General features: G+C 37.1%; 16 protein-coding genes across 16 annotated transcripts; 8 read left to right on the forward strand and 8 right to left on the reverse strand.

Annotated features, from left to right (window-relative positions):
• Positions 1 to 28: 28 nt before the first annotated feature.
• On the reverse strand, positions 29 to 1120 carry C9374_000609 (uncharacterized protein; the record flags this gene model as incomplete). Its single annotated transcript, XM_044695912.1, has 1 exon — positions 29 to 1120. The coding sequence occupies one exon, from the start codon at positions 1118 to 1120 to the stop codon at positions 29 to 31; it is 1092 nt and encodes a 363-aa protein (XP_044552437.1).
• Positions 1121 to 1809: 689 nt separating this feature from the next.
• Positions 1810 to 2838, forward strand: C9374_000610 (uncharacterized protein; the record flags this gene model as incomplete). Its single annotated transcript, XM_044695923.1, has 1 exon — positions 1810 to 2838. The coding sequence occupies one exon, from the start codon at positions 1810 to 1812 to the stop codon at positions 2836 to 2838; it is 1029 nt and encodes a 342-aa protein (XP_044552438.1).
• Positions 2839 to 2856: 18 nt separating this feature from the next.
• C9374_000611 (uncharacterized protein) lies at positions 2857 to 3432 on the reverse strand (the record flags this gene model as incomplete). The annotated part of the gene is made up of 2 exons (XM_044695934.1): positions 2857 to 2919; positions 3055 to 3432. The coding sequence occupies 2 exons, from the start codon at positions 3430 to 3432 to the stop codon at positions 2857 to 2859; spliced, it is 441 nt and encodes a 146-aa protein (XP_044552439.1).
• Positions 3433 to 3635: 203 nt separating this feature from the next.
• Positions 3636 to 4220, reverse strand: C9374_000612 (uncharacterized protein; the record flags this gene model as incomplete). Its single annotated transcript, XM_044695945.1, has 1 exon — positions 3636 to 4220. The coding sequence occupies one exon, from the start codon at positions 4218 to 4220 to the stop codon at positions 3636 to 3638; it is 585 nt and encodes a 194-aa protein (XP_044552440.1).
• Positions 4221 to 4881: 661 nt separating this feature from the next.
• Positions 4882 to 6189, forward strand: C9374_000613 (uncharacterized protein; the record flags this gene model as incomplete). The annotated part of the gene is made up of 1 exon (XM_044695956.1): positions 4882 to 6189. One exon carries the CDS (start codon positions 4882 to 4884, stop codon positions 6187 to 6189), a length of 1308 nt encoding a protein of 435 aa, XP_044552441.1.
• A 61-nt stretch (positions 6190 to 6250) lies between these two features.
• Positions 6251 to 7361, forward strand: C9374_000614 (uncharacterized protein; the record flags this gene model as incomplete). Its single annotated transcript, XM_044695967.1, has 3 exons — positions 6251 to 6879; positions 6946 to 7134; positions 7235 to 7361. 3 exons carry the CDS (start codon positions 6251 to 6253, stop codon positions 7359 to 7361), a joined length of 945 nt encoding a protein of 314 aa, XP_044552442.1.
• A 279-nt stretch (positions 7362 to 7640) lies between these two features.
• Positions 7641 to 8435, forward strand: C9374_000615 (uncharacterized protein; the record flags this gene model as incomplete). The annotated part of the gene is made up of 1 exon (XM_044695978.1): positions 7641 to 8435. The coding sequence occupies one exon, from the start codon at positions 7641 to 7643 to the stop codon at positions 8433 to 8435; it is 795 nt and encodes a 264-aa protein (XP_044552443.1).
• A 61-nt stretch (positions 8436 to 8496) lies between these two features.
• On the reverse strand, positions 8497 to 9486 carry C9374_000616 (uncharacterized protein; the record flags this gene model as incomplete). Its single annotated transcript, XM_044695989.1, has 1 exon — positions 8497 to 9486. The coding sequence occupies one exon, from the start codon at positions 9484 to 9486 to the stop codon at positions 8497 to 8499; it is 990 nt and encodes a 329-aa protein (XP_044552444.1).
• Positions 9487 to 9663: 177 nt separating this feature from the next.
• C9374_000617 (uncharacterized protein) lies at positions 9664 to 10260 on the reverse strand (the record flags this gene model as incomplete). The annotated part of the gene is made up of 1 exon (XM_044696000.1): positions 9664 to 10260. One exon carries the CDS (start codon positions 10258 to 10260, stop codon positions 9664 to 9666), a length of 597 nt encoding a protein of 198 aa, XP_044552445.1.
• Positions 10261 to 10505: 245 nt separating this feature from the next.
• On the reverse strand, positions 10506 to 11546 carry C9374_000618 (uncharacterized protein; the record flags this gene model as incomplete). The annotated part of the gene is made up of 1 exon (XM_044696011.1): positions 10506 to 11546. One exon carries the CDS (start codon positions 11544 to 11546, stop codon positions 10506 to 10508), a length of 1041 nt encoding a protein of 346 aa, XP_044552446.1.
• Positions 11547 to 11632: 86 nt separating this feature from the next.
• On the reverse strand, positions 11633 to 13383 carry C9374_000619 (uncharacterized protein; the record flags this gene model as incomplete). Its single annotated transcript, XM_044696022.1, has 5 exons — positions 11633 to 12048; positions 12115 to 12249; positions 12301 to 12393; positions 12562 to 12831; positions 12948 to 13383. 5 exons carry the CDS (start codon positions 13381 to 13383, stop codon positions 11633 to 11635), a joined length of 1350 nt encoding a protein of 449 aa, XP_044552447.1.
• A 1363-nt stretch (positions 13384 to 14746) lies between these two features.
• C9374_000620 (uncharacterized protein) lies at positions 14747 to 16208 on the forward strand (the record flags this gene model as incomplete). Its single annotated transcript, XM_044696034.1, has 4 exons — positions 14747 to 14777; positions 14835 to 14972; positions 15068 to 15178; positions 15235 to 16208. 4 exons carry the CDS (start codon positions 14747 to 14749, stop codon positions 16206 to 16208), a joined length of 1254 nt encoding a protein of 417 aa, XP_044552448.1.
• A 219-nt stretch (positions 16209 to 16427) lies between these two features.
• Positions 16428 to 20711, forward strand: C9374_000621 (uncharacterized protein; the record flags this gene model as incomplete). The annotated part of the gene is made up of 1 exon (XM_044696045.1): positions 16428 to 20711. One exon carries the CDS (start codon positions 16428 to 16430, stop codon positions 20709 to 20711), a length of 4284 nt encoding a protein of 1427 aa, XP_044552449.1.
• Positions 20712 to 20771: 60 nt separating this feature from the next.
• C9374_000622 (uncharacterized protein) lies at positions 20772 to 21791 on the forward strand (the record flags this gene model as incomplete). Its single annotated transcript, XM_044696056.1, has 1 exon — positions 20772 to 21791. One exon carries the CDS (start codon positions 20772 to 20774, stop codon positions 21789 to 21791), a length of 1020 nt encoding a protein of 339 aa, XP_044552450.1.
• A 167-nt stretch (positions 21792 to 21958) lies between these two features.
• On the forward strand, positions 21959 to 22312 carry C9374_000623 (uncharacterized protein; the record flags this gene model as incomplete). The annotated part of the gene is made up of 1 exon (XM_044696067.1): positions 21959 to 22312. One exon carries the CDS (start codon positions 21959 to 21961, stop codon positions 22310 to 22312), a length of 354 nt encoding a protein of 117 aa, XP_044552451.1.
• Positions 22313 to 22476: 164 nt separating this feature from the next.
• Positions 22477 to 23313, reverse strand: C9374_000624 (uncharacterized protein; the record flags this gene model as incomplete). The annotated part of the gene is made up of 1 exon (XM_044696078.1): positions 22477 to 23313. One exon carries the CDS (start codon positions 23311 to 23313, stop codon positions 22477 to 22479), a length of 837 nt encoding a protein of 278 aa, XP_044552452.1.
• Positions 23314 to 23624: the final 311 nt, after the last annotated feature.

The following is a 23624-nucleotide window of genomic DNA, read 5'->3' on the forward strand; positions in this document are numbered from 1 at the left end:
GTTAAATACATATCTGTCATCCATTCATTTATTCAGATTCAGGCTTGTCTGGGCTTTGTGTGGACAATGTTTTCAATCTGTTTTTCTTTGCTTCGGCAACAGCAAGAAAATCAATTCCTTCTCTTGACCGTGCTCTTGATTTTTTCTCGAACTGGGCCAATTCCTGCTCTGTACTCTTTTCAAATTGTTGCATAGCTCCATAAACAATATAAAAGAAAAAGGAAACGATGAGTGTTGCTACAATGATGATTGTGAATGGAATTTTCAATGAGGTAAACCATTGAGGAGCTAGCCCACGTGCAGTTAAATAGGCATCATAATAGGACAGAACGATAAATGTTAAAGAGAGAAGCAGGGTTGACTGAAGAACAGGAAGCGATAAGCATAAAAATCCAACCATTGGAGGAAGAGAACACAGTACTCCTCTAACAACGCTGTGTGACGTCTTTCTTGCCTCTAATTCTTTTTCAACATCAACAGGCACAGTGTTCTCTTGCTGTTTTGATGGAGTAAACGGAGATACAGATTTTTGTGCCTCCAAAAATGATCTAAATTTCTCTTTGTTGACAAAATTTGCAAATTCAAGTCCTAAATGGGTAGATCCAAATAAAATCAGCAGCATGCTTGCATAATTAAGCTGATATTCGAGCAGTACGGAGGCAGGGAGAGAGGAGAAATAGAAAGAGGTTGTGCCGAACGCTAGAGGGAGAAATAAAATTGTGGCAATAGCAACCACAGAATTCGGAATTTCTTTCAAGCTCACCGAAATAATTTCACGGAACGTCCCTAGATATTGATTCCTCTCATCTTGTGTTTTAATGAATGGCGATTTGAAAAATGAAGAAACAGTTTTCGGCTTTCCAGCTTGAGTAGAGGCTGCATTGCTGCTGGATTTTTTCAAAGAAGGAAAGTCTTGTTCCAACGTTTTTTCAATGGATGGTTTTTGTGATGATGAATTTTCTTGCTGTAAATTTCTTGATCCGATTGAAAAATGTCTAAAACTATTATTATTAATTAATGATAATAGTTTAAAATGATGAAGCACCCTTGCTCCTTCCGATGATCCTCCCAACAACAAATTTCGCCCATAAAATTTTGCAAGCAATGGCCGCTTGAGCATTTTCATTTTTTTCAAAACAAGAACAAGTCTCCATTCTTTTGCTCGTCGTACCATCTTTTCAACTTCAGACACTTCATTGGAAACAATACAACCACTCTTCACAAATTTCTTGAGAAAGGTTGCGCGAAGTAATTCCTTACACAGAGAAATTAAAAAATTTTTTGCGAGCCACGTTGTATTGCAAAGAGCACAGTCTGCATGCCTCATTAGGCAACTGTAGTTGCAGCATTATCCATTCGCTTAATTACTTGCGCAGTTCGATTGCAAGCAAAATGTGCGCTCAAATGGTGTGAGCATTATTGATTGAGCGCAGTTTTTTCATTAATGCTCTCTTACTCTCCTCGCGTAAGGAATTTGACTCTCGGAACCAGAGCTTCCTATGATGAGCGCGCAAATTCTCGTCGAGATACAAGAAAAGAGAGCTCCTTTTGGGGCTTTGAGTAGATGTGTGCGTCTGTTCAAGGATGGATCCTTGATAAACTTTGAAAAAAAACCCATCCACTCCTTGTGAGTTGCCAAGAAAGACTCTTAATCTAAATTTGGCCATTAGACACAAACTGCTACCAAACCACCAACAGACAAAGAATCGTCGATTGCAGCCACCCATCAAGTATTGCAACACTTCTCTTCCAAATTATTATTATTTGCAAAAGCATTTTCATCTTCATTATAATTTTACTACGACTGTTATGGAAACCTTCCAAATTTCTCACCCACAAGAACACAGCATCACCACTTGCAATTCCATCATCTCGAGATGGTTGTTTTTTGGTTGCAGTGGTAGTAACAGTGCAAATCATCATGAAGTCAGCGGCAATTCCTTCAATGTGCTAGAAGCAAATTCGAACCTTCCATCTCCCTTTCAAATTCATCATCAACAACCAATCCCATCCTCTTCCTTCTCACCTGCTCAAGTATTTCTCTATGTTTTCTTTGTTTACTTGTCACTGATTGTGACAAAATGTTTAATCCTAATCATGTCGTCGTTATATAATCGATTTTATGGAAATATTGCAAGTTCATCATCATCCTCTTCAACAACCTCTAATTTAACATCATCCTCCAGTGACTCCTCTTCCTCCACCAATGTACAAAATATTGTGTCTCGAAAATTGAATCATTTAATTTCACAAACTTGGAGACTTCGGAAATTAATTTTTGCAATTCTCGGAATTGTCTCTACACTTTTCATCATTATTTATTCTCATCACTCACCAATGAATTGCTTCTCGTCGGAACGATTGACCTGTTCATCCATTCTTTCAAGAGAAACGACTCGAAAGAATTCTACTCAAATTAACCTCATGCCTAACATCACTCAACCTGCAACGAATACAATTCCTTCTTTACGAAACAAATCCTTCTCATTACAAAAGTTGACAACAAATCACAATTCTTGTCTATATTCACCAGCCAAACATCTGGTCAATATGTGGAACATGGCAAAAGAAAATGCAATTTTGAGTCGACAAGCTCAACAAGAACAATCTTGCTTATTTGAATCTTTATTGAGAAGTTGCGTGAATATCTTAGTTTTGACAATCAAACTTTTATATGTGTACTTGTCGCTCATTGGAGTTGTGATTGTTGTTAGATGGTTGGCGTTTGGCAGTCTCTCATTGAATTCAGCAATGCACATTTATGGAACACCTGCACATGCTGTCACAAATACTGTAGCAAGTACGAAGATTAAAATAAATGCATTCCGTATGCCTTAATGAAATTTGTGATGCGTTTTAATCCTTTCTATCCATCATGAAAATAATTTCTTTTGTTTTTTCGTTCGTTTTTCTCATTTTCTAAAATGTTTTGATTTGTATTAATTTTCATTATTAATTTTGTTTAATTCACACAACAATATATTTTCATCACCATTGTAATGGTGAACAATATTCGTTTTTGGCCACCATCATATATCACACAGAACTACTCACCTCTAAAAACAACTGAGTATCTTCGATGAATTTATCCATAAATTTAATCTGTGTTTCGATATCGAAGCCAATACCATGTATTAATCTAGACAGTACATCCACAATTAATTCACATCGCTTCTTTTGATATCCATTTTCATCTTTTGAAAGCTCTTCTCTGATTTGCTCCGGATCATATTCTAATAATTCTTTCCTTTTTTCGAGAATGTGGCTTGATGGATGTTCTTGTTGATGAATTAAATTTGTGTGAGGAATATTATTTCGAGGATGAGAAGATGAAGCATAATAGGAAGGATCATTTTCATGACTGTGGATTTCCGTTTTACTTTGATCGATTTGATCCAAGCTGCCACTTGTTAAATTAAATATTTCTTCCATTTTTTTCTTAGTGCAAGTGCTCGAAGTTAATCGGAAACAAAGAAGCACAGTTGACAAATGCAAGAACAATGCGCTTCAAACTCATAGCTTATTCGATATTTGTGTTTATTGATACAAAATTTACAGGGGAGTATGGTACAACAATGAAAACCTATGGTACAAAAAAGATGGAAGTGATCGTCAAACACGTAGTGTGATTAACCTTACAGAGAAAACATGTGCTTTTCAAGCAAACTGTTCATCTCTACACATTCATGTGCCAACTCGGAATTGACCAAACTCAAAAATCGCATCTCTTGAAGGAGGTGTGATGAAACAACCTTTGTCAAGTATCGATGCACCTTCAAATTGCATTCATGCAGTCGATGCACCAATTCTGAATCCATCATTGATGTGGCTTGAGGCGAATCATCATTCATCACCACGGCAATCTCATCAGAATACTCTTTGAGCAATTTCTTGAGAGCGGGATCAACGTTGGCCAACTTCTCCATATTGGTCAGAAGAGCTTGCTCTCTTTTCAGAAGTGAACCTTTTGAGGTGGAGGATGATCGTAATGTGGATTGTGCAAGATCGGTATTCAAAGCAAGATCATCCATGGTTGTGGTAGATCTCATGCTTGATACTCGTTCCATATCTTTCATATTTCTCGAGTTGATAAAGGCTTCTCTGACCACTCGGTGATAGCCTTGTTGTTGTTGAGCAGCTGCCAAAAATCCATATCGTGAGGCAGCAGCAGAACGAGAGAGAGTAAACACTGAGGAGGAGATCTTTCTACTGAATAGCATCTTTTCAAGTGAACGTTGCAAGAGAATGTTATTAATAAGTTGGTGGTGGTTGAAAAAGAGTGAGGCTTGTAAAAGATCAAAGAGTTCTGTTTCTTTGGGAGTTTTTGTTGAAGGTGTTGTTGTGTTGTTTTTTTTGTTGTGTGTTTAAAAAATTGTTGGTCGAGTCATCTGGCGCTGTTGGAGTTTTATAATGTGAGGAGCTGTTTAAATTTGTATTGTTCGACCTGTCATCGAAATATGGAGAATTACAGGGACAGGGAATTTGCAGTATTTTGGGCAATTGAGATTTTCAAAGGTAAGTTTCCAATGATTGTGATGGGGAATTCACTTTTGGACTTTGATTTTGTATGAAGAGATGATGTGTTGTAACGAAATGGCAATTTGTAAACAGTTTGATCGTGAACTGCAAGATGCAATTTGGGATCTTATGTGTGATGATGTTGAGACAAAATTGCATCTTGAAGTACTATCAACGACAGCAACAGTTTTGCACACATATCTTTTCGTTTCTAACCTCTTCTCTTTCATTCACTCTCTGGGTTGATGAATTGTTATGGATTTTCACTCGACATAAAATTGTCCGAGATTGGCGCCTTTGCCGTTGTGCATTTCAATAATTTTCGAAATATTCATTCCAATAACAATTGTTGATTCAAAAATAATGGTCCCCAATGAGCAACGTGATGAAGAATTTGCCATTTGGTGTGAAGATTACTTTGGATTTCAACAGCATCAACAAAATCAACAGCAGCATGATGTGTCATCATCTGTTTTAGGGGCAACATCATCATTACCTCCTTCGGAAATATCTTCTCTTTTAATACTCTCCCATGATGATAATTACAATAACGAAACAATCATCACCACTAAACAGGATTCTGATGTTTTATCTCCACTTGAATCTCACAAACCATTTCAACATTATCATCACGAGAATGCATCCTTTACAACACTTCTAACAGCAGAAAACACTTCTCTTTACAATATTCCTCCGAATACTGCCAATCATCATCACCATGATACGACAACTACACAATCCGATGCATTGCATCCAATGATTTTCAAACAAGAATACTTCCGAAAATTAAGAATGTTATTTTCACCTCCGGAAATGCTGACTCCGTGCGGTGATATCGATGAATCGTACTTCCATCCAAATCCAAGTAATGTATTTAATTTGGATTGCTTACAGAAACTCAAATGGCAAAAATCATCAGATGATGAATTATTGAAGAAGGGAATCCAAGAATTTGGCAATGATTGGACAGCAATCATCATTAAATATTTACCCAATTGGGATGCTAAGGAGTTAATGGAAAGAAGTCAACAGCTATACGTTAAAAAACATTCTAAGGGAGTTGTGAGCGAGTCCAAAAAGTCTACTACTGGCAATGTTTCTCAATTGAAAAGGTCCTCCTCTCGCTCGAATAGTGCTACCAATAATACGAGTAACACTTCCAGAAGATCGATCATGATGGATCGAGCTGTTGAAGAAACAGATGATGTCTTAGACAAACAAGATACGAGTTCTGTAGAAAAGAAGAAACGATCAGTTACCAGTTCGAGAAGAAATTCAAAGATTTCTTTTTCCTCGACATCCTCGACCAGCACGAACTCTTCTTCAAATAGTGCCAACATTTCAACCACAAGGCAAAAGAGCTGTAAAACACGAAAGAAAGAAACAAACTGCTCCACAACAGCATTACAACAAAGCAAGACGAGAAAATCCAAGAAACCACCATCGAAAAAGAAAGCTGATGATGAAGATGACGACTATCATGAAGAGGAGGAATCAGAGTTTGATGAAAATCAAAGTGAGGACTCTGATTTCACCGATTCAGAAGAGCTCAACGATAATTATTCATTGGTGAAATCTCGCCCAAAAAGACATGTACAACGATGCCACTACCAAGAACCAACTTCAGATGAAGAGGAATTACTATTTTACATGCATGAGCATGAAGATTAACATTCTATGAATGGTATGCCGTCATTTTCTAGAGGCAAACAGATTGAAAAAATATTGAAACATGATGATGAGCATGCTTTATTATGGACTGAATATCTATTGGATTGCTGGTATTGGATTGTATTCGCTCCGATTCTTCAATAACTTTTTTCATCACATATTGCAATATGGAAGATTCTCTCCGACCATTGAAAATCAAAGTTCAGAACGAAAGAAAAATCTCGTTCAGAAAGTAATTTCAACTCTCTTACAACCTCTCATCACTGAGAAGCTTCATTGGAGATGTATTTATTCCATTGGATTATTTTTCAATACTCTTAGTTTAATTTATATATTTATTTATTATTTTCTTCGCAATAATTCTGAGAACAAAAATGGAAATTTTAATAATCGTAATTTTGGAACGATCAACTGCATGATCGTGATGATTCTGCTCTATGAAATTCATTTATTGAAAAGATGTGTTGAGGTTTTTTTCTTTCAACCATGGACTCACCCAGCAAGATTGGTTGGACCTTTCTTGTTCTTGAGTGGAGTTTCATATTATATTTGTGCTCCTTTAAGTTTATGCGTTTCCTCTTTGTTGATCATTGAATCAAATAGTTTTGAAGGTCATAACAGTTCTTATGGAAACGACATGATACAAATAGCAATGGTGATGGCTGGAGTGATACTATTTTTGTGGAGCTGGTATGTTTGCACAATTGTGTGATTTGGTGCTCATGAACTAATGCATTTCGTTCTTACTGTGGATAGTTTTCATCAATACAAATGTCATGCCATTCTCTATTCTCTAGCTCGCATCAAGAACAAAAACCCTGAAATTGGATATCAAATCCCAAGAGGAGATCTTTTCGAATATTTATACTGCCCTCATTATTTTACAGAAATACTTATGTATTTTTCACTGAATTTGATGATTGGTTTTTCACAATTTCCAATGTTGTAAGTGGTTCGAACGGATGTATTTATTAGAGTCATTGTTTGATGAAAAATCAATTTCACTCATGGAATACAATTTTACAAATGACCGATCATCACTCAGATTTTGCTTTTCATTTACCACTCTCAACCTTTCCTATCACTCCTTTGAGACCCATGATTGGTATCAACAAAAATTTAAAGACAAGCTTCCAAAATCAAGAAAAATATTCTTACCTTTCATTGTTTGAGGTACCCCAGCCATTCCAATGACCTCCTTTGTTGAAATGAGGTTACAAGCGACTCGGCATTCGTTAGTTCCATTGGTGATCCTTAGATGTTTGGCCGATTCAATTGAATGGGAAAGATTCAACACTTTTTATTTGTCCGCACCTCAATGCGCATTTGGTGGAATAAAATTAGCCAACAATTCAAATCTCAAAAAAAATTCTCGACTCTCTGCTCGTCCGCTTTGCGCACCTTGAGCTTCTCATCATCTAACTAGCATCAGCTTCCGATCAACAATAGAAATGACCATTTCAAAACAAGTGTTGGTGATTGTTAATTTTTCTTCAGAAGAAATGGAAAAGTCCTTCGAATCCGCAAAGAACATCTTGAAATCGAACGGATTTGATGATAGTAATTCTCAATTGACAAAATGTGATATTTCTAAAGTGATTCCATACGAAAATGACTCATACGATGCTGTTATTAACTTGGACTCAAAGATTCAAACTGAACAATTTATTATGGAATGTCTCCGAGTATTAAAGAAGGGCGGACTTGTGATGTTGTCCCAAACTAACAACTCAGAAGAAAATTTGATGATGGGTGGATTTTTAAACATTGTTGTTGACAATAACCAAAAGGTAGTAAAAGCTGAAAAGGCCTCATGGGACATGGGAACTAGTTTTTCTCTCGCTACGAAGGAAAAACAAGCCAATAACCTGACCACTCAATCCTCGCAACCACAACAGAAATCATTCAAAACTTGGACTGTCAGCAACCTTGAAGAGGATGACATTATGAATGATGATGACTTGCTAGAAGACGAAGATTTAAACAACGCTGCAAATTCATTTGATGATTGTGGTACTGGAGTTGGAAGCTCCAAAAAAGCATGTAAGAATTGCACATGTGGTAGAAAAGAAGGAGAAATTCCATCATCTACTGAACAACATGTGAGCTCTTGTGGAAATTGTTATAAGGGAGATGCATTCCGTTGCTCAACATGTCCTTACTTGGGAATGCCTGCCTTCGACCCTTCAAATCCTATCCAAATTAACAACGACAAAATTCAAATCAACAATACTATGGATATTTAAATAAAAGGTGTATTCTACATGCCTAGCGTAAAAGAAGTTGAGTTATGTGACAAATGCAACCCTAATTGGATTTCAACAGTTTCCTGATACTCATCTTGATGATATTATCAACTTCAACTCTTGCTTGTCGCTTCTTGTCCAACTCTTGGTTAGTGAGTTGTATCAAGAATGGCATAAATTCTTGTTCCACTTGTCTATGTACAATGTCGTAAAAGAAGCCTTCCTCTTGAAGGGTTGTAAACACGTTGAGGTCCAAATTTTCGAGGTATTGATTTGCAAATTGCCTACTTGCAAGTTTCCGCCTGCATTCTTGTTCGCGTTGCAACCTCTGTCGTTCTTGCTCCTTACGACGCTCTTTTTCCTCGAACCTTCTTTTTTCTGCAGCTTCCAACCTTTGTGTTTCTGCCAGTTCTGCATTTCGCTTTTGTGCAAACTCTTTCTTTTGTTGTCTGAGCGCTTCCATCTCTTCCTCTTCTAAAACCTCTAACATGGATTGCTCTAATGTTTTTCCCACAATCACCTCCAGAATTGGTGCAACTTCAAAATCAAAATCAAATAAATCATCCTCAACTTGAACACCCATGTCCACACCTGTTTTTGAGGGAATGAACACCGGTGACTCGGGTCTATCTTGAAAAGGATCCGTCTGTGTCCAGACATCAGTCTCGTCAATTTCTTCCACGTAAGTCATTGTTTGAATATCAATATGTTTTCTACCCTCTACCGGTTCGAGATTTCTTTCCGCCAGTAATTGTTCTGCAAGGGCCTTTTCTTGTCTTTGTTTAGCTTCTAATAATTTTCTCTTGTTCCTATGTTCTTCCTTCTTTCTTTCAAGCTCCAATTCTAGTTGTTGATTTTGTGGTATTACTTGTTGTGCATAGGTATTGCCTCTGTACACTCTCCGATCGTACATGATGTTACCGAAGCCAGCATTTGTTTGAGTTGTACCTCCTCCAGTTTCGCTAAAGGGATCTCTGTACTTGGTCTTCTTTGTGGTGTTATTATTGACAGGCTTTGGTTCCTGTTGAAATGAATGAAACACTGCTTGCATATTTTTTCATATGAAACTCCTAACCGACAAAACTGTAGTTTTTAAAAGGGCGCCAAATTTTGTTTTGCATCTATCTCTTTTCGCTCCGTGATGTTATTAAAGTCACAAGAACAACACTCTTCAAATTACAAATTGACTCAACGAAGCCTTACATAAAGATAAATTTTTTTAATTTATTTAGTATTGATATTCAACTTCTTCTTCTATGAAGCCCTTCTCGCTGACGTAGATACCGTCCAAGAACTTACGAATATCCTTGTTTCTGACGAGAGTAGCGATGTGAATAGCAGCAGCAGACTCTGAGACATTCTCCAAATCGTTACCTTGGATCATGATTTCGTCCTTTTGACCAGTAACATCAACGGTAACACCATCTCTCATATCGACCTTACGAACTCTCTTTTCACCCAAGAAGTTTCTGATTTCAATATTCTTCTTGTCATCACTGATCTTGCAGTTGACAGGGAAGTGAGCATAAACAAATCTCATCTTGTACTTGAATCCCTTGGTAACACCAACAATCATGTTTTGGATGTGTGAAGCAACAGTTCTGACGAGAGAGTTTTCTCTTCTGTTTCCGTGGAACTTTTGCACAATAACTCTGGTGTATGGAGTTTCTTCAGTTGGTGCTTCAACGAAAATGTCAAGTTGAGCATGTTGGAAAGATCTGGACAAGGTTCCTCTTGGACCAGTAACAACAACACGTCTGGCCTTGGCGGTGATGGTAACACCCTTTGGCACCTTCACGAACTCGTTTGCGTTGAGAGTCTTCATTGTGTACTAAGTAGATGTAAGAAGAAGAAAGCAAGATTAATGCCGAAATGAGATAGGGAAAGTTACGTACGTTTGTGGCGATATTTTTTTTCAACAAAATTTTTCAGAATAATGTAGTCAACTACATTTTCATGATTACAATGGCGAAGAAAAAAGTACTTTAGAGCGCAATGTGGACTTGTATTGTTTGTTTCTTCAAAAAATAGAAATCATCATTCATGGGTGAAAAACATGAAGCTGGTGCTCTACTCTTCTTCTCCATCTTCTTGTGCTGTTCTGTCATTGCCTGCATGCGGACTCGAAGATGCACCATTGGATTGTTGCTGCAATGCTTTTGCTCTTTGCTGCACTAATTGATTGTACATGTTGAGGTTGAGACTTAGGACACTCTGATTTCGAGTGCTGTCATTGGTTTCGTCGTCACGTAGAATACATGTCTGTAGCTCATTTTGATGCAACTCAAAACTGGCTTTTCCTTCTTTCACCAGAAATGAGAAGTAGAAAAAGTTTTCGATCGTTTTTGTGAATGAGTTTGGATCTACAAGAACTTCTAACACAGACAAATGTTCATCAGTATGTTCTTTCTTTCTCTTCTTTGTCTGGCTTTTGAGTTTTTTGTACAAATTTTGAACTTCTTTTGTGGTTGCATCTTGTTTTGTTACATCGGTCATTTCTTCTGCTTCTTTTTCTTCTACAATATCATCTTTTGATTTCTTTGGACGTTCTTTCCTCTTCTTTTCTTTTCTTTCAACTTTAATAGGGCCGTTCATGAATGTGATGGTGGGTGTTCTTCGGAATAAACCTGAAACAGACTCTCCAATCTTGTTCCAATCCAATTCAATAGGAATAAATTCCAATTCGGCTGATGTAATAACATTTGATTGGTTTGATGATGGATATTTTGAACTTAGTTTTGTGATTAATTCAATAGGATCCCATTCTTTTCCAAAGTTTAATCTTGTTGCTTGTTCTAAACCACACTTCGTGCTCTGAGCAAACCAAGCAGCGTCTAGAGCACCTTCACGTGCGTGGTAAATGTCTTCCTGGTACTTGTCTCCTTTTCCGAGGATGTGTAAAAGTTCATGTGATCCTGGCTCGCAAATTTCTTCGGCCTTTTCACTTGTTCGAGAAATCAAATCGATATAATTGGCTCGTAGTTGTCTTCGGAAAGAGGGATCACGTTTTTTTACAGTCTCCTCGTCTTCCTCCTCTTGTTGTTCAACTTCTTCGCTTTCATACTCCTCAGAGTCTGATTCTTCAACTCGTTCTTTGCGATTTTGTAACATTTTTTTTGCTTGTTTTTGAAGGAAACAGCGAATAATTTTGAATTTTTATTATTGTTGCAGCATAATACACCACCAACTAATTTTTATTATTGTTGCAGCTGAGAAAGGGATGGGAATGCCACTGATTTGTTTTGTTCGAGCGACTGTGTGTTGACAACAGGGTTTCCATTCAAAAATAGTTGTGAAACAGTTGAACTAACAAGGACGTTTGGAATTTTGGCAATTGCATTATTATTTAAGGAGAGCTTGGTGAGTTTTTTCAAATGAGCAAGTCCTTCGAGGAATCTAATCTTGTTATCATCCAATACCAACTCTTCCAAGTTTTCTAATTTTAAAGTTGGGATTGAAATGATATTGTTGTTTGATAGGTCGATGTGTTTGAGTTGTGCAAAAATTTCTGGTAAGGTGTTAAGAATGTGCATTCTTGATATTTGCATGGAGTTGATAACAAGTTTCTCAAGATGGTCTCTGTTTGAATAATGTTTCAGCAAAAAGTCGCTACCTAACATTTTCAATGTTGAAACGAAAGGTATTGTTGAGAGCTGAGAACGTCAAGTTGTAAACTTACGAATATCATTATAGTATCCTTTATGTGTTGGATCTAATTGAACCAGTTTGTTGAGATGAGTGATGACAGTTTCTTTTTCAGCCTCTTCAAGAATTGGCTCTTCCAACATGTTCAAGACAATGGTAACGAGACACCCTGAATAACAACGTAAGAAATGCTGAAAATGAGCTAGGCAAAACTACTTACATTTTTCGTCTTTAGGATTCTTCAAATCGGTCATCATGTCTAACAATTCATTGCATGTTTCAAGGTCCTTGGATCTCAAAGTTTTGCCCTCAGCTGAATGAGGTTGATGAAATATTTCCCAAATAAATCAAAAATAAATAATCGCAATGTGTTGTGAGTAACGTCCATTGATATAGAATAAATCAGGTACAATGAAAAAGTTCCAATTATCGTAGTGTGTCATAAATTATGTAAATCGTGATTGAAAAAATGATGACATACGTGAAGAGAGCAACCAACGGTGGTATATCCAAGCACTCTGATTGGAAGGTTCAGTGTAGAAGGCATTTGTACATAAATCATATTCCTGGTTCACAACATCAGTGAATGGTATTGCTTCCTTTTGAGAGTACTCAACGAGGAGTGAAGATCTATTGTGCCATGCAGAATAATTCTGTACATCATCTAACATGCCATACAAATATTCCAATTCCGCAGATGGTTTTCTGTCAAGCAAGTGTAAGATAAATCTTCTATAATTCCAACAATGAACTGATGAATTTAGTCATGTGACATTACAATATTTAGGATCAATGTTCGTGCACGTGATCAAAATAATGTGATATTAATTATTATTGTTTGATGAATATCATAGGGATTGTACGTACAGTTACGATTGTCATAACTCAGTAGCTGTGAAGTCAATTTGAGATCGTTCTCCCAATAGGTAGCATCAAGCTTTTGCATAATCCAGCAACGATGATGCCACGTAGCATAGGACTTGATATGATGCTTGCTGAGAACGGTTTGAGTTAACTGTAATTCTCCTTCATATATTTCCTTTTTCTTTTCAGCCGAATTTTTAATTTCTTCATTCTCTTCAGTGAGATGAGTAATAATTTCCTTCCTATAATTCCACAATGTATAAAACTCGGGAGCAATGTAGAGAGCTTTCTCGATTTTAGAAAGAGCATCATAGGAAAAAATCTTGTTGTGTTTGTTCTTGAGTAGATCGCTTCGGAGAGCAGAAAATACTTCAATCTTTTCCTTCAAAATTTGTTTCTTCTTCTCGTCAATGGTTTGATTTCTTGGTCTTCCGTGCATTTTTTAATTTAGTTGTTCGTAACAATTCGTTGGTCTTCAAAAAGAAGCAACGACAATTGGGCGTGAATGATCCTACATGCTGTCAACAGTGTATATATTTGTCAAGATAGTCATCTCAATGACAAGAAACATCCTTGATGGTTTGAAAGCAAAAATGTTATTCATCGTTTCAACGACCCTTAATCATGATCACAACTTTTTCTGTAAGGACACAAATCAATGATTGTAGCCAATGTTGATCTTCCTTCGTAAAAGGATTTTTATTTTATTTAGATGGAATTCTTCATTACTTTTTATGACAGTTGTAATATTTTGGAGTCTTGATACTAATTTGTTCAAATTGTTGTTTTCCCTCTTTTTGATCCTGAGCTACCCAATGAGATTTTATTTAGGTGCGTTAACTAATCAACTCATCACATTGATGGTCAGCGAACACCGTTTCATACCTTACAAAAATCATTTCACAATTCCAAATTTTATATTCACATCACCTCTCATGCTTGATGTGTATTAACTTGATGTCTTGTAAAGTTGTCAATAGTGAGAGAAGAATCTTTTTATACAACATTGTAAGCCGTTCTGTTAATTTGAGCATTCTCTTTGTTGAATGATTTACAGTACACTATTGAGCCAGAAATGAACAAATAAACTGAGAAGACATAAAAGTCGTGCAACCACCATCGCTACTTCCGAGCACTTTCTAACGTATTGTTCTTTGGCAAATGGAGAGGAACCTTTGACTTGACTGGCGTTTTTCCTTTCAAATCCTTTCCGAATCTTTTATATATTACTTCGTCCTCATACATCCCAAACGGGAACAACTGAAAATGTAAAGAATCATGATCAATAGTGGTAAAACACGACAAATAACTCACTGTCAGGATGTAGTAGCATTGTATGAGGTGAAGGCGCGAGTATGGATGGATGAGGCTTTCTGTTGATGCCTTGGCTTGATGTAACTGCCATGATGGGTGCGTTAGTTGCTGGTGTTCATGCGAAGAAAAACTACAAAGTGAAAAAGGGTGAAAATAAAAGGCGCGGCCAAGCCATCAAATAACATTTTATTAATACACAAAAAAAACATAATACACAACCCTCTCTGGGAGAGACACTACTCGTACAACAACAATTACTCTCAGCATTAGTACAACGAGTTGTTGCATTCCAAATACACTCTCATTCAAGTCCATAAAGAGTATTAATTTCAAACAACATAAGCCTCAACTTGAATCACACTCAACTGAAGCAACTCCTTCCATTACAACAACAACAACAACACAAGCCTCATACTTACAACAAGGCTCATCAACCCGTTCATCACTTTGATAACAGACAAACAACACTAATCAAAAACAACATCAAGATGGTTCATAAAGCAATTGTAACAGAGCAAAGTAAGTGGTTTGATTGTTCATGAAAACTCGTCATCATCATATCTCTCCAAACATTAGAATGGTACAAGGAGAGTCCAATTGGAGGTCCATGTGGACGATACGGTCATAGATGCGTCGTGTACGAAGATACCATGTACCTCAACGGAGGTTACAACGGAAAGGAACGAATGAAGGACACATTTGCCTTTAATTTAGGTATGTTTTTCGATTTAACTGTTTCAACTTTTTCATATTCAACAAATTTCAAATACTTTAATATTCGTTCCTGTTACAATATTCTTTCACTGCAGAAAAGAGAGTGTGGCGAGAAATTGAAAACAAAGGAGAAGTGCCTTCGGAACGAGATTGCCATTCAGCAGTACTGTACAAACACTACATGGTCATCTTTGGTGGTGGTGATGGTAAGTGGAGTGTGTGGTTGAGGTATTTTTCCTTTGTTAACAAACTCCTAAATTAGGATTTAACTGGCTCAATGATATGTACATGTTTGATATCAAGACAGAAACTTGGAAAAAGGTAGACCCAAAAGGACAAGTGCCCAGTGGAAGAGCAGGACATTCAGCCAATGTATACAAAGACAAGATGTTCGTCTTTGGAGGCTGGAATGGACGACGAACCCTTAATTGCCTTTATTGTTTCGATTTTATCACTGGATACTGGACAAGAGTTGAAACTCAAGGCTTACCTCCTCAAAGCAGAGATTCTCATACCTGCAATTTGGTTGGTGATAAACTAATTGTGATTGGTGGAGGAGATGGAAAGCAAAGGCTTAATGATTTACACGAATATGATATACCTACCAACAGATGGAGAAAACTGTCGTATATTGGTGAAGTGAACGCTGGACGAGCTGGTCATGTGAGTGTAGTATTCGACCAAAAGATTTACATTTTCGCAGGTGGAGATGGTTCGAATTGGCTCACCGATGTCTATGAATGTGATACCACTTGTATGAAATGGACGCTCATTGAAACCATCGGAGGTTGCAACGAAGCTAATACTGCACCAGGTTGCTATGGTCTATCAGCTGTATTATACAAAACAAGTATGGTCATTTTCGGAGGTGGCGATGGTAAATCGTGGCACAATAAGATTTATGAATTCAAGCTGGGCGACGAACGAAGAAAGAGAGAAACCAAAAAGAATCTCTTCCATGAATGCCTCAACAATAACCTCACAGACATTGGATTTGTGTTTGGTGATGAGATCCCTTCGAACATGTATGCTTCAATGCTTTGCAAGAAGTTAGAAGAGGCTAGCCCAGAATTTAAACAGCCAAAGAAAGCTCTCAAAGAACCATCAGTATCTTCGCTCCTTAGTACAAGCACCGTTTCGCGAGGCTCTATGGATTTGAATTCGATTAACTTTAGAGACTTCTTGGACTTTGAAGAGGCCTTACACAATTCGATGATGGATGAAAGCGATCTCTAATTCTCAATCAACACTACATTGTCCTCTAGGTTCTTGTAAATACTAAGATCACCTTATCAGTAGTGATTGCACAACAAAAAACACCAATAATTTTGAAAACACAACAAACTAAGATTTCCCTTTGTAATAAAAGTGAAATTCCTTCGATTACACTACTTTAATGTCTCTTGCACAACGCGTCTCTTTCAACAGAAAACGCAACAACCGAATTCAAAAAAAATGAAGAAGAGCCAAGCAAAGAAGAGAACACATTCCGAAGATGATACACAAAAGAAAAGCTCAAATTTAATATTACCGTCGTTGGAATCATCAATTTTGTCATCGGAAAGACCTGTAAAAAAGGTCAAGGAAACATCAAGCACCAATAATGCAAACAATTCGAAACAAGCAACGGTGAACAACAATGTAAAGGATTCAACAAAACTTTTAAATACTACTAGCGAACCATCATCAGAAGAGGTAGTTCTGTCTAAAGATTTACAAAAACAACTTCCTTTTGATCCTCATTTTGCGGATAGTAATGCTCCATCATCAACTCCGACAACTACAGATCATTCGAAACAGAAAAGAGTAAAATCCCTTCCTCAAAAAAGTAGAAGAAAACAAAAGAGTGAAGAACGAAAAAAGAAAAAAGTTGAAGAGAAGAAGGCCAAAGAAGCGATGAGACAACAGCTGATAGAGTCTCATAAAAAACATACATTGCAAGACGATCAACTCAAAGTCTTGAAACCAACACGACAACTGGGAACTGGTTCTGAAACAACAAAACAAGAACTTGAAAAATTAGCAATTTATGAAAAACTTGGAATTAAAGAAAATGCAGCACCCAAGGCTGACAAGTTTTGGAAAAAGAGAAATCCTGAATTGGTTCAAGAACGATGGAACGAGGAAGGAATGCAATTAGTGAATGAAGATTCTGATGAGATGGAAATTTACGTAGCTCCAACACAGCTTCAAGAGAACACGGAGGGAGAGAATCAAAATACAGAAACATTAAACCGTCCTCAAGAAGAAAAGAAGCCATTGATGGTTTTGGATTTCTTTGGCACTGGAAACGTAGTTAGCAATATTCCTCAAGCGGTTTCAAAGAAAGTTCAAGAAGAGGCAAAGAAAAAGGAAGAAGAAAAAGAATCTTTGTTTTATGACAGCGACGATGATCCAACGAAAGGAATCGATTTTGAAGTTATGGGTAAAACATATGATGAACTTATTGATGACATGCTAGAAAAATTAGACAATTCTAAAACTGATGAGGAAAAAGAAGTTAGATACACAAGATTTTATGTCACAGTGAATAGAAAACCAGAAATTCAAGATCAGAGAATGCTACTTCCAATATGTGGAGAGGAACAAAGAATTATGGAAACAATTAATGATAATGAAATTACCATTGTGAAGGGTGAGACAGGTTCTGGTAAAACTACACAAATTCCACAATTTCTTTACGAATATGGATATGGTTGTGTAGAATCTGGATTTCCAGGAATTATTGGTGTCACCCAACCAAGAAGAGTTGCTGCAGTAAGCACTGCCAAACGTGTAGCAGAAGAATTGAATGTAGTTTTTGGTGAAGAAGTTGCATACCAAGTTCGTTTTGATAAGAACGTGAGCACAGAGAAAACAAAGATCAAGTTCATGACAGATGGTATTTTAATGAGAGAAATTCAGTCGGATCCTTTACTCCTCAATTACTCTGTCATTGCTCTCGACGAAATCCACGAAAGAAATGTCAATACTGATATCCTCATTGGTTGGCTCTCTAGATTCATTCCCCAAAGAAATAGAATGGCTGCAGCAAAGTTGACAACTCCTGAAGGAAAGCCCATTACTCCTCTCAAACTTATCATCATGAGCGCCACACTTCAACTGGAAAGCTTTACCGACAACACAAAACTGTTTCCAGTTGCTCCTCCAGTGGTAGACGTTCAATCAAGACAATATCCAGTTGTTGTTCATTTCAACAAGCGAACAGTTTTCAATGACTATGTGGAAGCAGCATATAAAAAGGCTGTGAAAATCCATGAAAATTTGCCAAATGGTGGAATTTTAATTTTCCTTACTGGCCGAAAAGAAATTGAATATCTTGTTGAAAGATTGAAAAAATATTCAGATAAGAGATTCCTACAAATTAAAAAGAAAGAAATGTTGAGAAAACAGCAAGAAGAAGAGAAGGAAAAAACTGCTCAAGAAGAAGAGGAGCTCATTAATTTATTAGGAGATTTGAGTGACAGTGATGATGAAGATGAAGGATCTCTCTCGTCAAGCAAAAAATCAGTTGGACTGAAAGAAGAGGATAACATGTTTGATGAGGAGAACGAAGAACCTACTGAAGAAGAGCCCAAGAAAAACGACAAACAACTCGAAGAAGAAGAAAAGAATGGCAAAAGCGAAACTGTAGTTCTTTTTCAAGATAATATCACCAATGAAAAATTGAAAAAGAAGGGTGAAGAGCACAATCAAAAGCTGAATCGCAACAAGAAATCAGAACGATTACATGTCTTACCCTTATATGCCATGCTTCAACCTCAAGAGCAAATGAAAGTATTTAACAACCCTCCTCCAGGACATCGATTGGTCGTAGTGGCCACCAACGTTGCAGAAACAAGTTTAACCATTCCCAACATTCGGTATGTGATTGATTGCGGTCGTATTAAGGAGAAGCATTTCGAGAAGAGTACTGGAATTTTTAAGTTCCAAATTGGATGGACTTCTCAAGCGAGTGCCAATCAGAGAGCTGGTCGTGCTGGACGTACGGGCCCAGGTCATTGTTACCGAATGTTTAGCAGTGCCGTATTCGATCAGAGATTTTTGGATTACACAGAACCTGACATTCTTAAAGCTCCAATTGAAAATATCATCTTACAAATGAAGAGCATGGGAATTAAACAAGTTGAGAAATTCCCCTTCCCAACTCCTCCCGATGTTGAATCCGTGAAGAAGGGTGTAGATGTGTTAGTGAACTTGGGGGCTCTCGATAAATATTTGTCGAATAAGGATGGAACAATCGAAACCATAATCACCAAGATGGGTACTGCCATGAATCGATTTCCTCTGCATCCTCGATTTGCTAAAATGTTGATTCTCTCCAAAACGAATACAGAATTATTGCAATACGTTGCAGGTGTGGTGAGCGTGATGACCGTTCAACAAATATTCATGCATGACAATCACTTGACAATACTGAAAGAAAAGATTGAAAAACGAAAACAGCAAGAAATGAAAGAAAAATTGCAACGACTTGGAATGAAATCCGACGTGTTGGACGCTAACAAAAAGCTCACTATGGATCGAGAGGAAATTGAGGAACAACAAGCAGTAGAAAACTTTGAAGATCAAGACTCCATGACCGATGAAGCAAAAAAGGAAGAAGAACTATACCTTAACGAACAAGAGCAAGAAATGAAAGTTAAATGTAAAGAAATTAAGAAATTGTGGTCCCATCCATTGAGCGATCATTTGGCCATGTTAAAAGCAGTTGGTGCTTATTTATTTTCTGAAGAGCCTCAAGAATTTTGTATGGAATACATGCTTCATCAGAAGAACATGAGAGAAGTGAGAAAATTATATCGACAATTATTGAATACTGTGAAATCTGAATTGAAAGTATCTGCCCTCGAGTTGGATAGCGATGAAACTGAAGTTGAAAACAATGAAGACAACGACGACGAGACAGATACTTCAGTTCAAACTAAACAACAACGCCCACAACCACTTCCATTCCCAGAACCAAAAGATGATGAGGATGAACAATTTCAAGTCGAAACAGCAATTCGTCAAGTAATTTGTGCTGGTATGGTGGATCAAGTGGCACGCCTTGCTACGGTTGAGGATTTAGCTCATATGGATGTCAGTTATCGAGAAACGAGCAAGCCCTACGTTACACTCTCTCTTGGACGAAGTGTTCCAGTTTTCATTCATCCTTCCTCGTGCCTTTTTGGTCGACATCCTGAATATGTCATCTTTACAGAACTCACCAAGAGTAGAAAAAACAAGACTTACATGAGAGGGGTGACTGCTGTGGAACCTAATTGGATTTCTCGATTTGGAAATAGCAAATGTGGTTTTGTGAAACATTCAGACCCATTAGATTCCCCTCCTCCATTCTACGATGCTCAAGATGACTGTGTAAAATGTTTCATTCGCCCAACGATTCATCAATCTTCCACTGGTGTAGTTTGGACTCTTCCTATTGAAGATGTTGAATTCAAACATGATGGATCTAAGCAAGTACAAGTTTTTGGGAAAGCCATTTTGGAAGGAAAAGTTTTCAGCTCAATCAAACTCTCCAAAGAACATCTCATCAATTTGCCAACCATTATTCAATCGAAACGATTTTTGGATTTCACACTCGCTCTCAAAACACTCTTTAAAAAGGGACTTGGTTGCTGTAAGGAAAAGTTGGTGGAGCATTGGAAATCAAATCCCACGTATTTGAGAAATGAATTGACCCAATTGTTAGGTGTTCAGAATTTCGATAATATTCGTTGGCCACCAAATAAATAATTGATTTTGAGCGCCAAAAAATATTCCACTTTTGCCTGGCACGCTTTATTATCAAAAAAAATGAGTGATGGTGATCCCACTTCCTTTGGATTGAATATTTCGAACTCTTCGTGGTGTTCAGCCTCCCCAGCACAGACATCATCATCATCAAAACGAAGAATTTGCCCATCATCATTGACGATACCACAGTCGGGAAGGAATGGGCTATACACTGCATCATCGGCGTTAGGAAAACGAAATATTGACCAACATCAACAAGATCAGATGATATATCATCATCAACACATTACACATACACCACAAAGTTTTAATTTTTCATCAAACATGTCGGAAAAAGAAAATGACATGCTCTTGATGGAATACAATAATGTGAGCAGTGATGATGAAGAACGTGATGATTCTTCGGATGAGTCAATAGAATTATTTGAAACTAGATCTAGCAAAAAGATCAAACAAGTACATACTGTTAGCATCAAAATTGAAACATCTTCATCCTCCTCTAATTCCATAACATGTTCTTTTCCCTTTTATTCCGTTTCCTCTTCCTCCTGTCACAACAGCATTTGCAAGAGTTTTATTTCCAACTCTCCCATCTCTTCCCAATCCATCATTACCTCCCCTATGAATGTTTTGAATCAATACTCAAATAATTGTAACAGTACATTGTCTTTTATTAATATTAGGACGTTAACTGGACAAACAATGCGTGTATATAATTTTCATAATTTAACTTTGCATGATTTGAAGACAGCCATAGCTGAAATGTTTCAAATTCCTTACGAAAAACAACGAATAGTACACAAAGGCAAAATACTTGGGGATGAGAATTCATTTATGATTCCACTTGTTCAATTAGGTCTTTCCTCATCCGATTCTTTGTATGTTGTCCTCGACTTTTTTAACAACCGAAAAGTCATGGACTCGGTCCCTCGGCATGATGATAGGTTCACGTTGCCTGACTCTTACTTTTACTCATTTTCTACCGATGAGAATCGTGTTGGTGACACACAACCATCGTTCTCGAATCATCGCGATGACAACGTTATGGATCAATCATTGGACGAATCCTGTGATGATTAATTTTGTGGATGAAGACGTCGTGACGTTCTCTCTCGTATTAAACAATACAATTTAATATTGATTTATTTAATTTTCACAATGTCTCTCTGTGCTAGTTTTGTGGCTGCAATTCCACTCGTTCTTCTTCGCAGTCCGCGTAGATGTTCGGGATGAATTGTTGTTAAAAAATGTCTTCAAAGCTGCCTCTTCATCCTATGTATGAGGAATATAGAGATTCCCCTTGGGTCTTTTTCTTGACGGATCGTGTGGTTTCTGTATTGAGTTTTGTAGAGAAATCGCTCCGAAGCATCCCACTCTTCGGTAGGCTTTATGCACTCATTTCTCCAACAACTCGTGTTGCTCCAATGACTGCCAAGACAAATCCACCACCTCGACCAGGAAAGATGATGCCGGTTACAGCCAAAGAAAAATATGAACCAAACTCAAATGTTCCTCGTAAGAATGATTGGAAAGTCGTTAATAATTACGGAATGGATGTGAATGAATATTATGAAATGAATTGTAGTGGTGCTAGCCATTAGTTTCTTCGGAATGCAAAAACCATCATGCTTACCATTCGCAATTTTATTATTTCGATATTTCCACAAAGATACAGCATGGTTTGATTGCAACAATCAAATTTTGAAGACGGATGATTTTCACACGTCAACACTGTTGTAAATAAAAATTATTGTTGAAGCTTAGTTCAATAACTTGTATAAGGATTTGGTGGAGTATTGCCAAGTGAAACATCTCGATACACACTCGTGTCACCAGATTGTAATTGAATATGGTCTTTTGTATCACCATCAAACACAGAATGATCATGATAAAACATGGATGGAGACGTCTCGTCATGTGCTCCATCCGTGTTCTTTTCAAATTCTTTCCATTTCATTTTAAAAGCTCCAGCTTTTGCATTTCTATCAGTAATGGCATTGTGAAGAAAACTAATACTTGTAGGTGCAATGATGATTCCAAACGTCACCACAGAAGGAATGAAAAAGAACAAGATGGAAACAGTCACTTCAATAATGGAGGAGATTGCATTGTATCCACTCGATGCATAGACAAAATTCTTCAATATCAATACAGAAATTCTCACCATTGGAAGTAGTAACAAATAACATCCTAAAATGATACTAATAATGGAAACTCGTTTCAAATGTTTTTGAATGAGAACAGGAAATGAAACGGTCGAGCGTGTTGTGAGTCTTCTTAGCACGCCTCCAAAAATAATGAAAAGTATTGGAATGGAAATGTCAAATATTAACGTAATGGATGTCAAGAAATAGGAAACATTCGAACGTGATATTGTAAATGCTAAAAATCCTATACTAGCTCCAAAGAAATATACACCGATAAACGCCCAATAAAGTCTTCGAGCAACTCTTTCAAATTGTTTACACATCTTTGTATTGTAATAATAAGACGCATTAAATGTGAGTTCAAGCCAAAACACAAGTAAGAGTAAATATGTGGATTTGATTAGGACAGAGGCTGAAACATCCACTACGTTAATTAAGGGACATGTTCTTCTCATTTTGTTTATGACAGTATCCAAGAAATAAAAGCATGTGTGTTCGTAGGTTGATGTAAAAAAGTATTGGAGAAAAAAATGGTGGAGAGTGTCCACAAAAAAGGCAATTAAATACTGGAACGAAAATTGAAGAGGAATATTCCAAGGGAGAGCCTATCATCATGTTTGTGTCAATTGAATATATCGAGTTTGTAATTTCCATTGTTTTCACGTTTCCGATGAGATTTTTAAATTTTCAACACATCCATGTCCACATAGTTAAACGAATTTGGAAAGTTTTAAGTGAAATTTGATCATAATCATTAAAATTCAAA

The sequence above is a fragment of the Naegleria lovaniensis genome, assembly GCF_003324165.1.
Source record: "Naegleria lovaniensis strain ATCC 30569 chromosome Unknown tig010, whole genome shotgun sequence".
Classification (NCBI taxonomy): Eukaryota; Heterolobosea; class Eutetramitea; order Acrasida; family Naegleriidae; genus Naegleria; species Naegleria lovaniensis.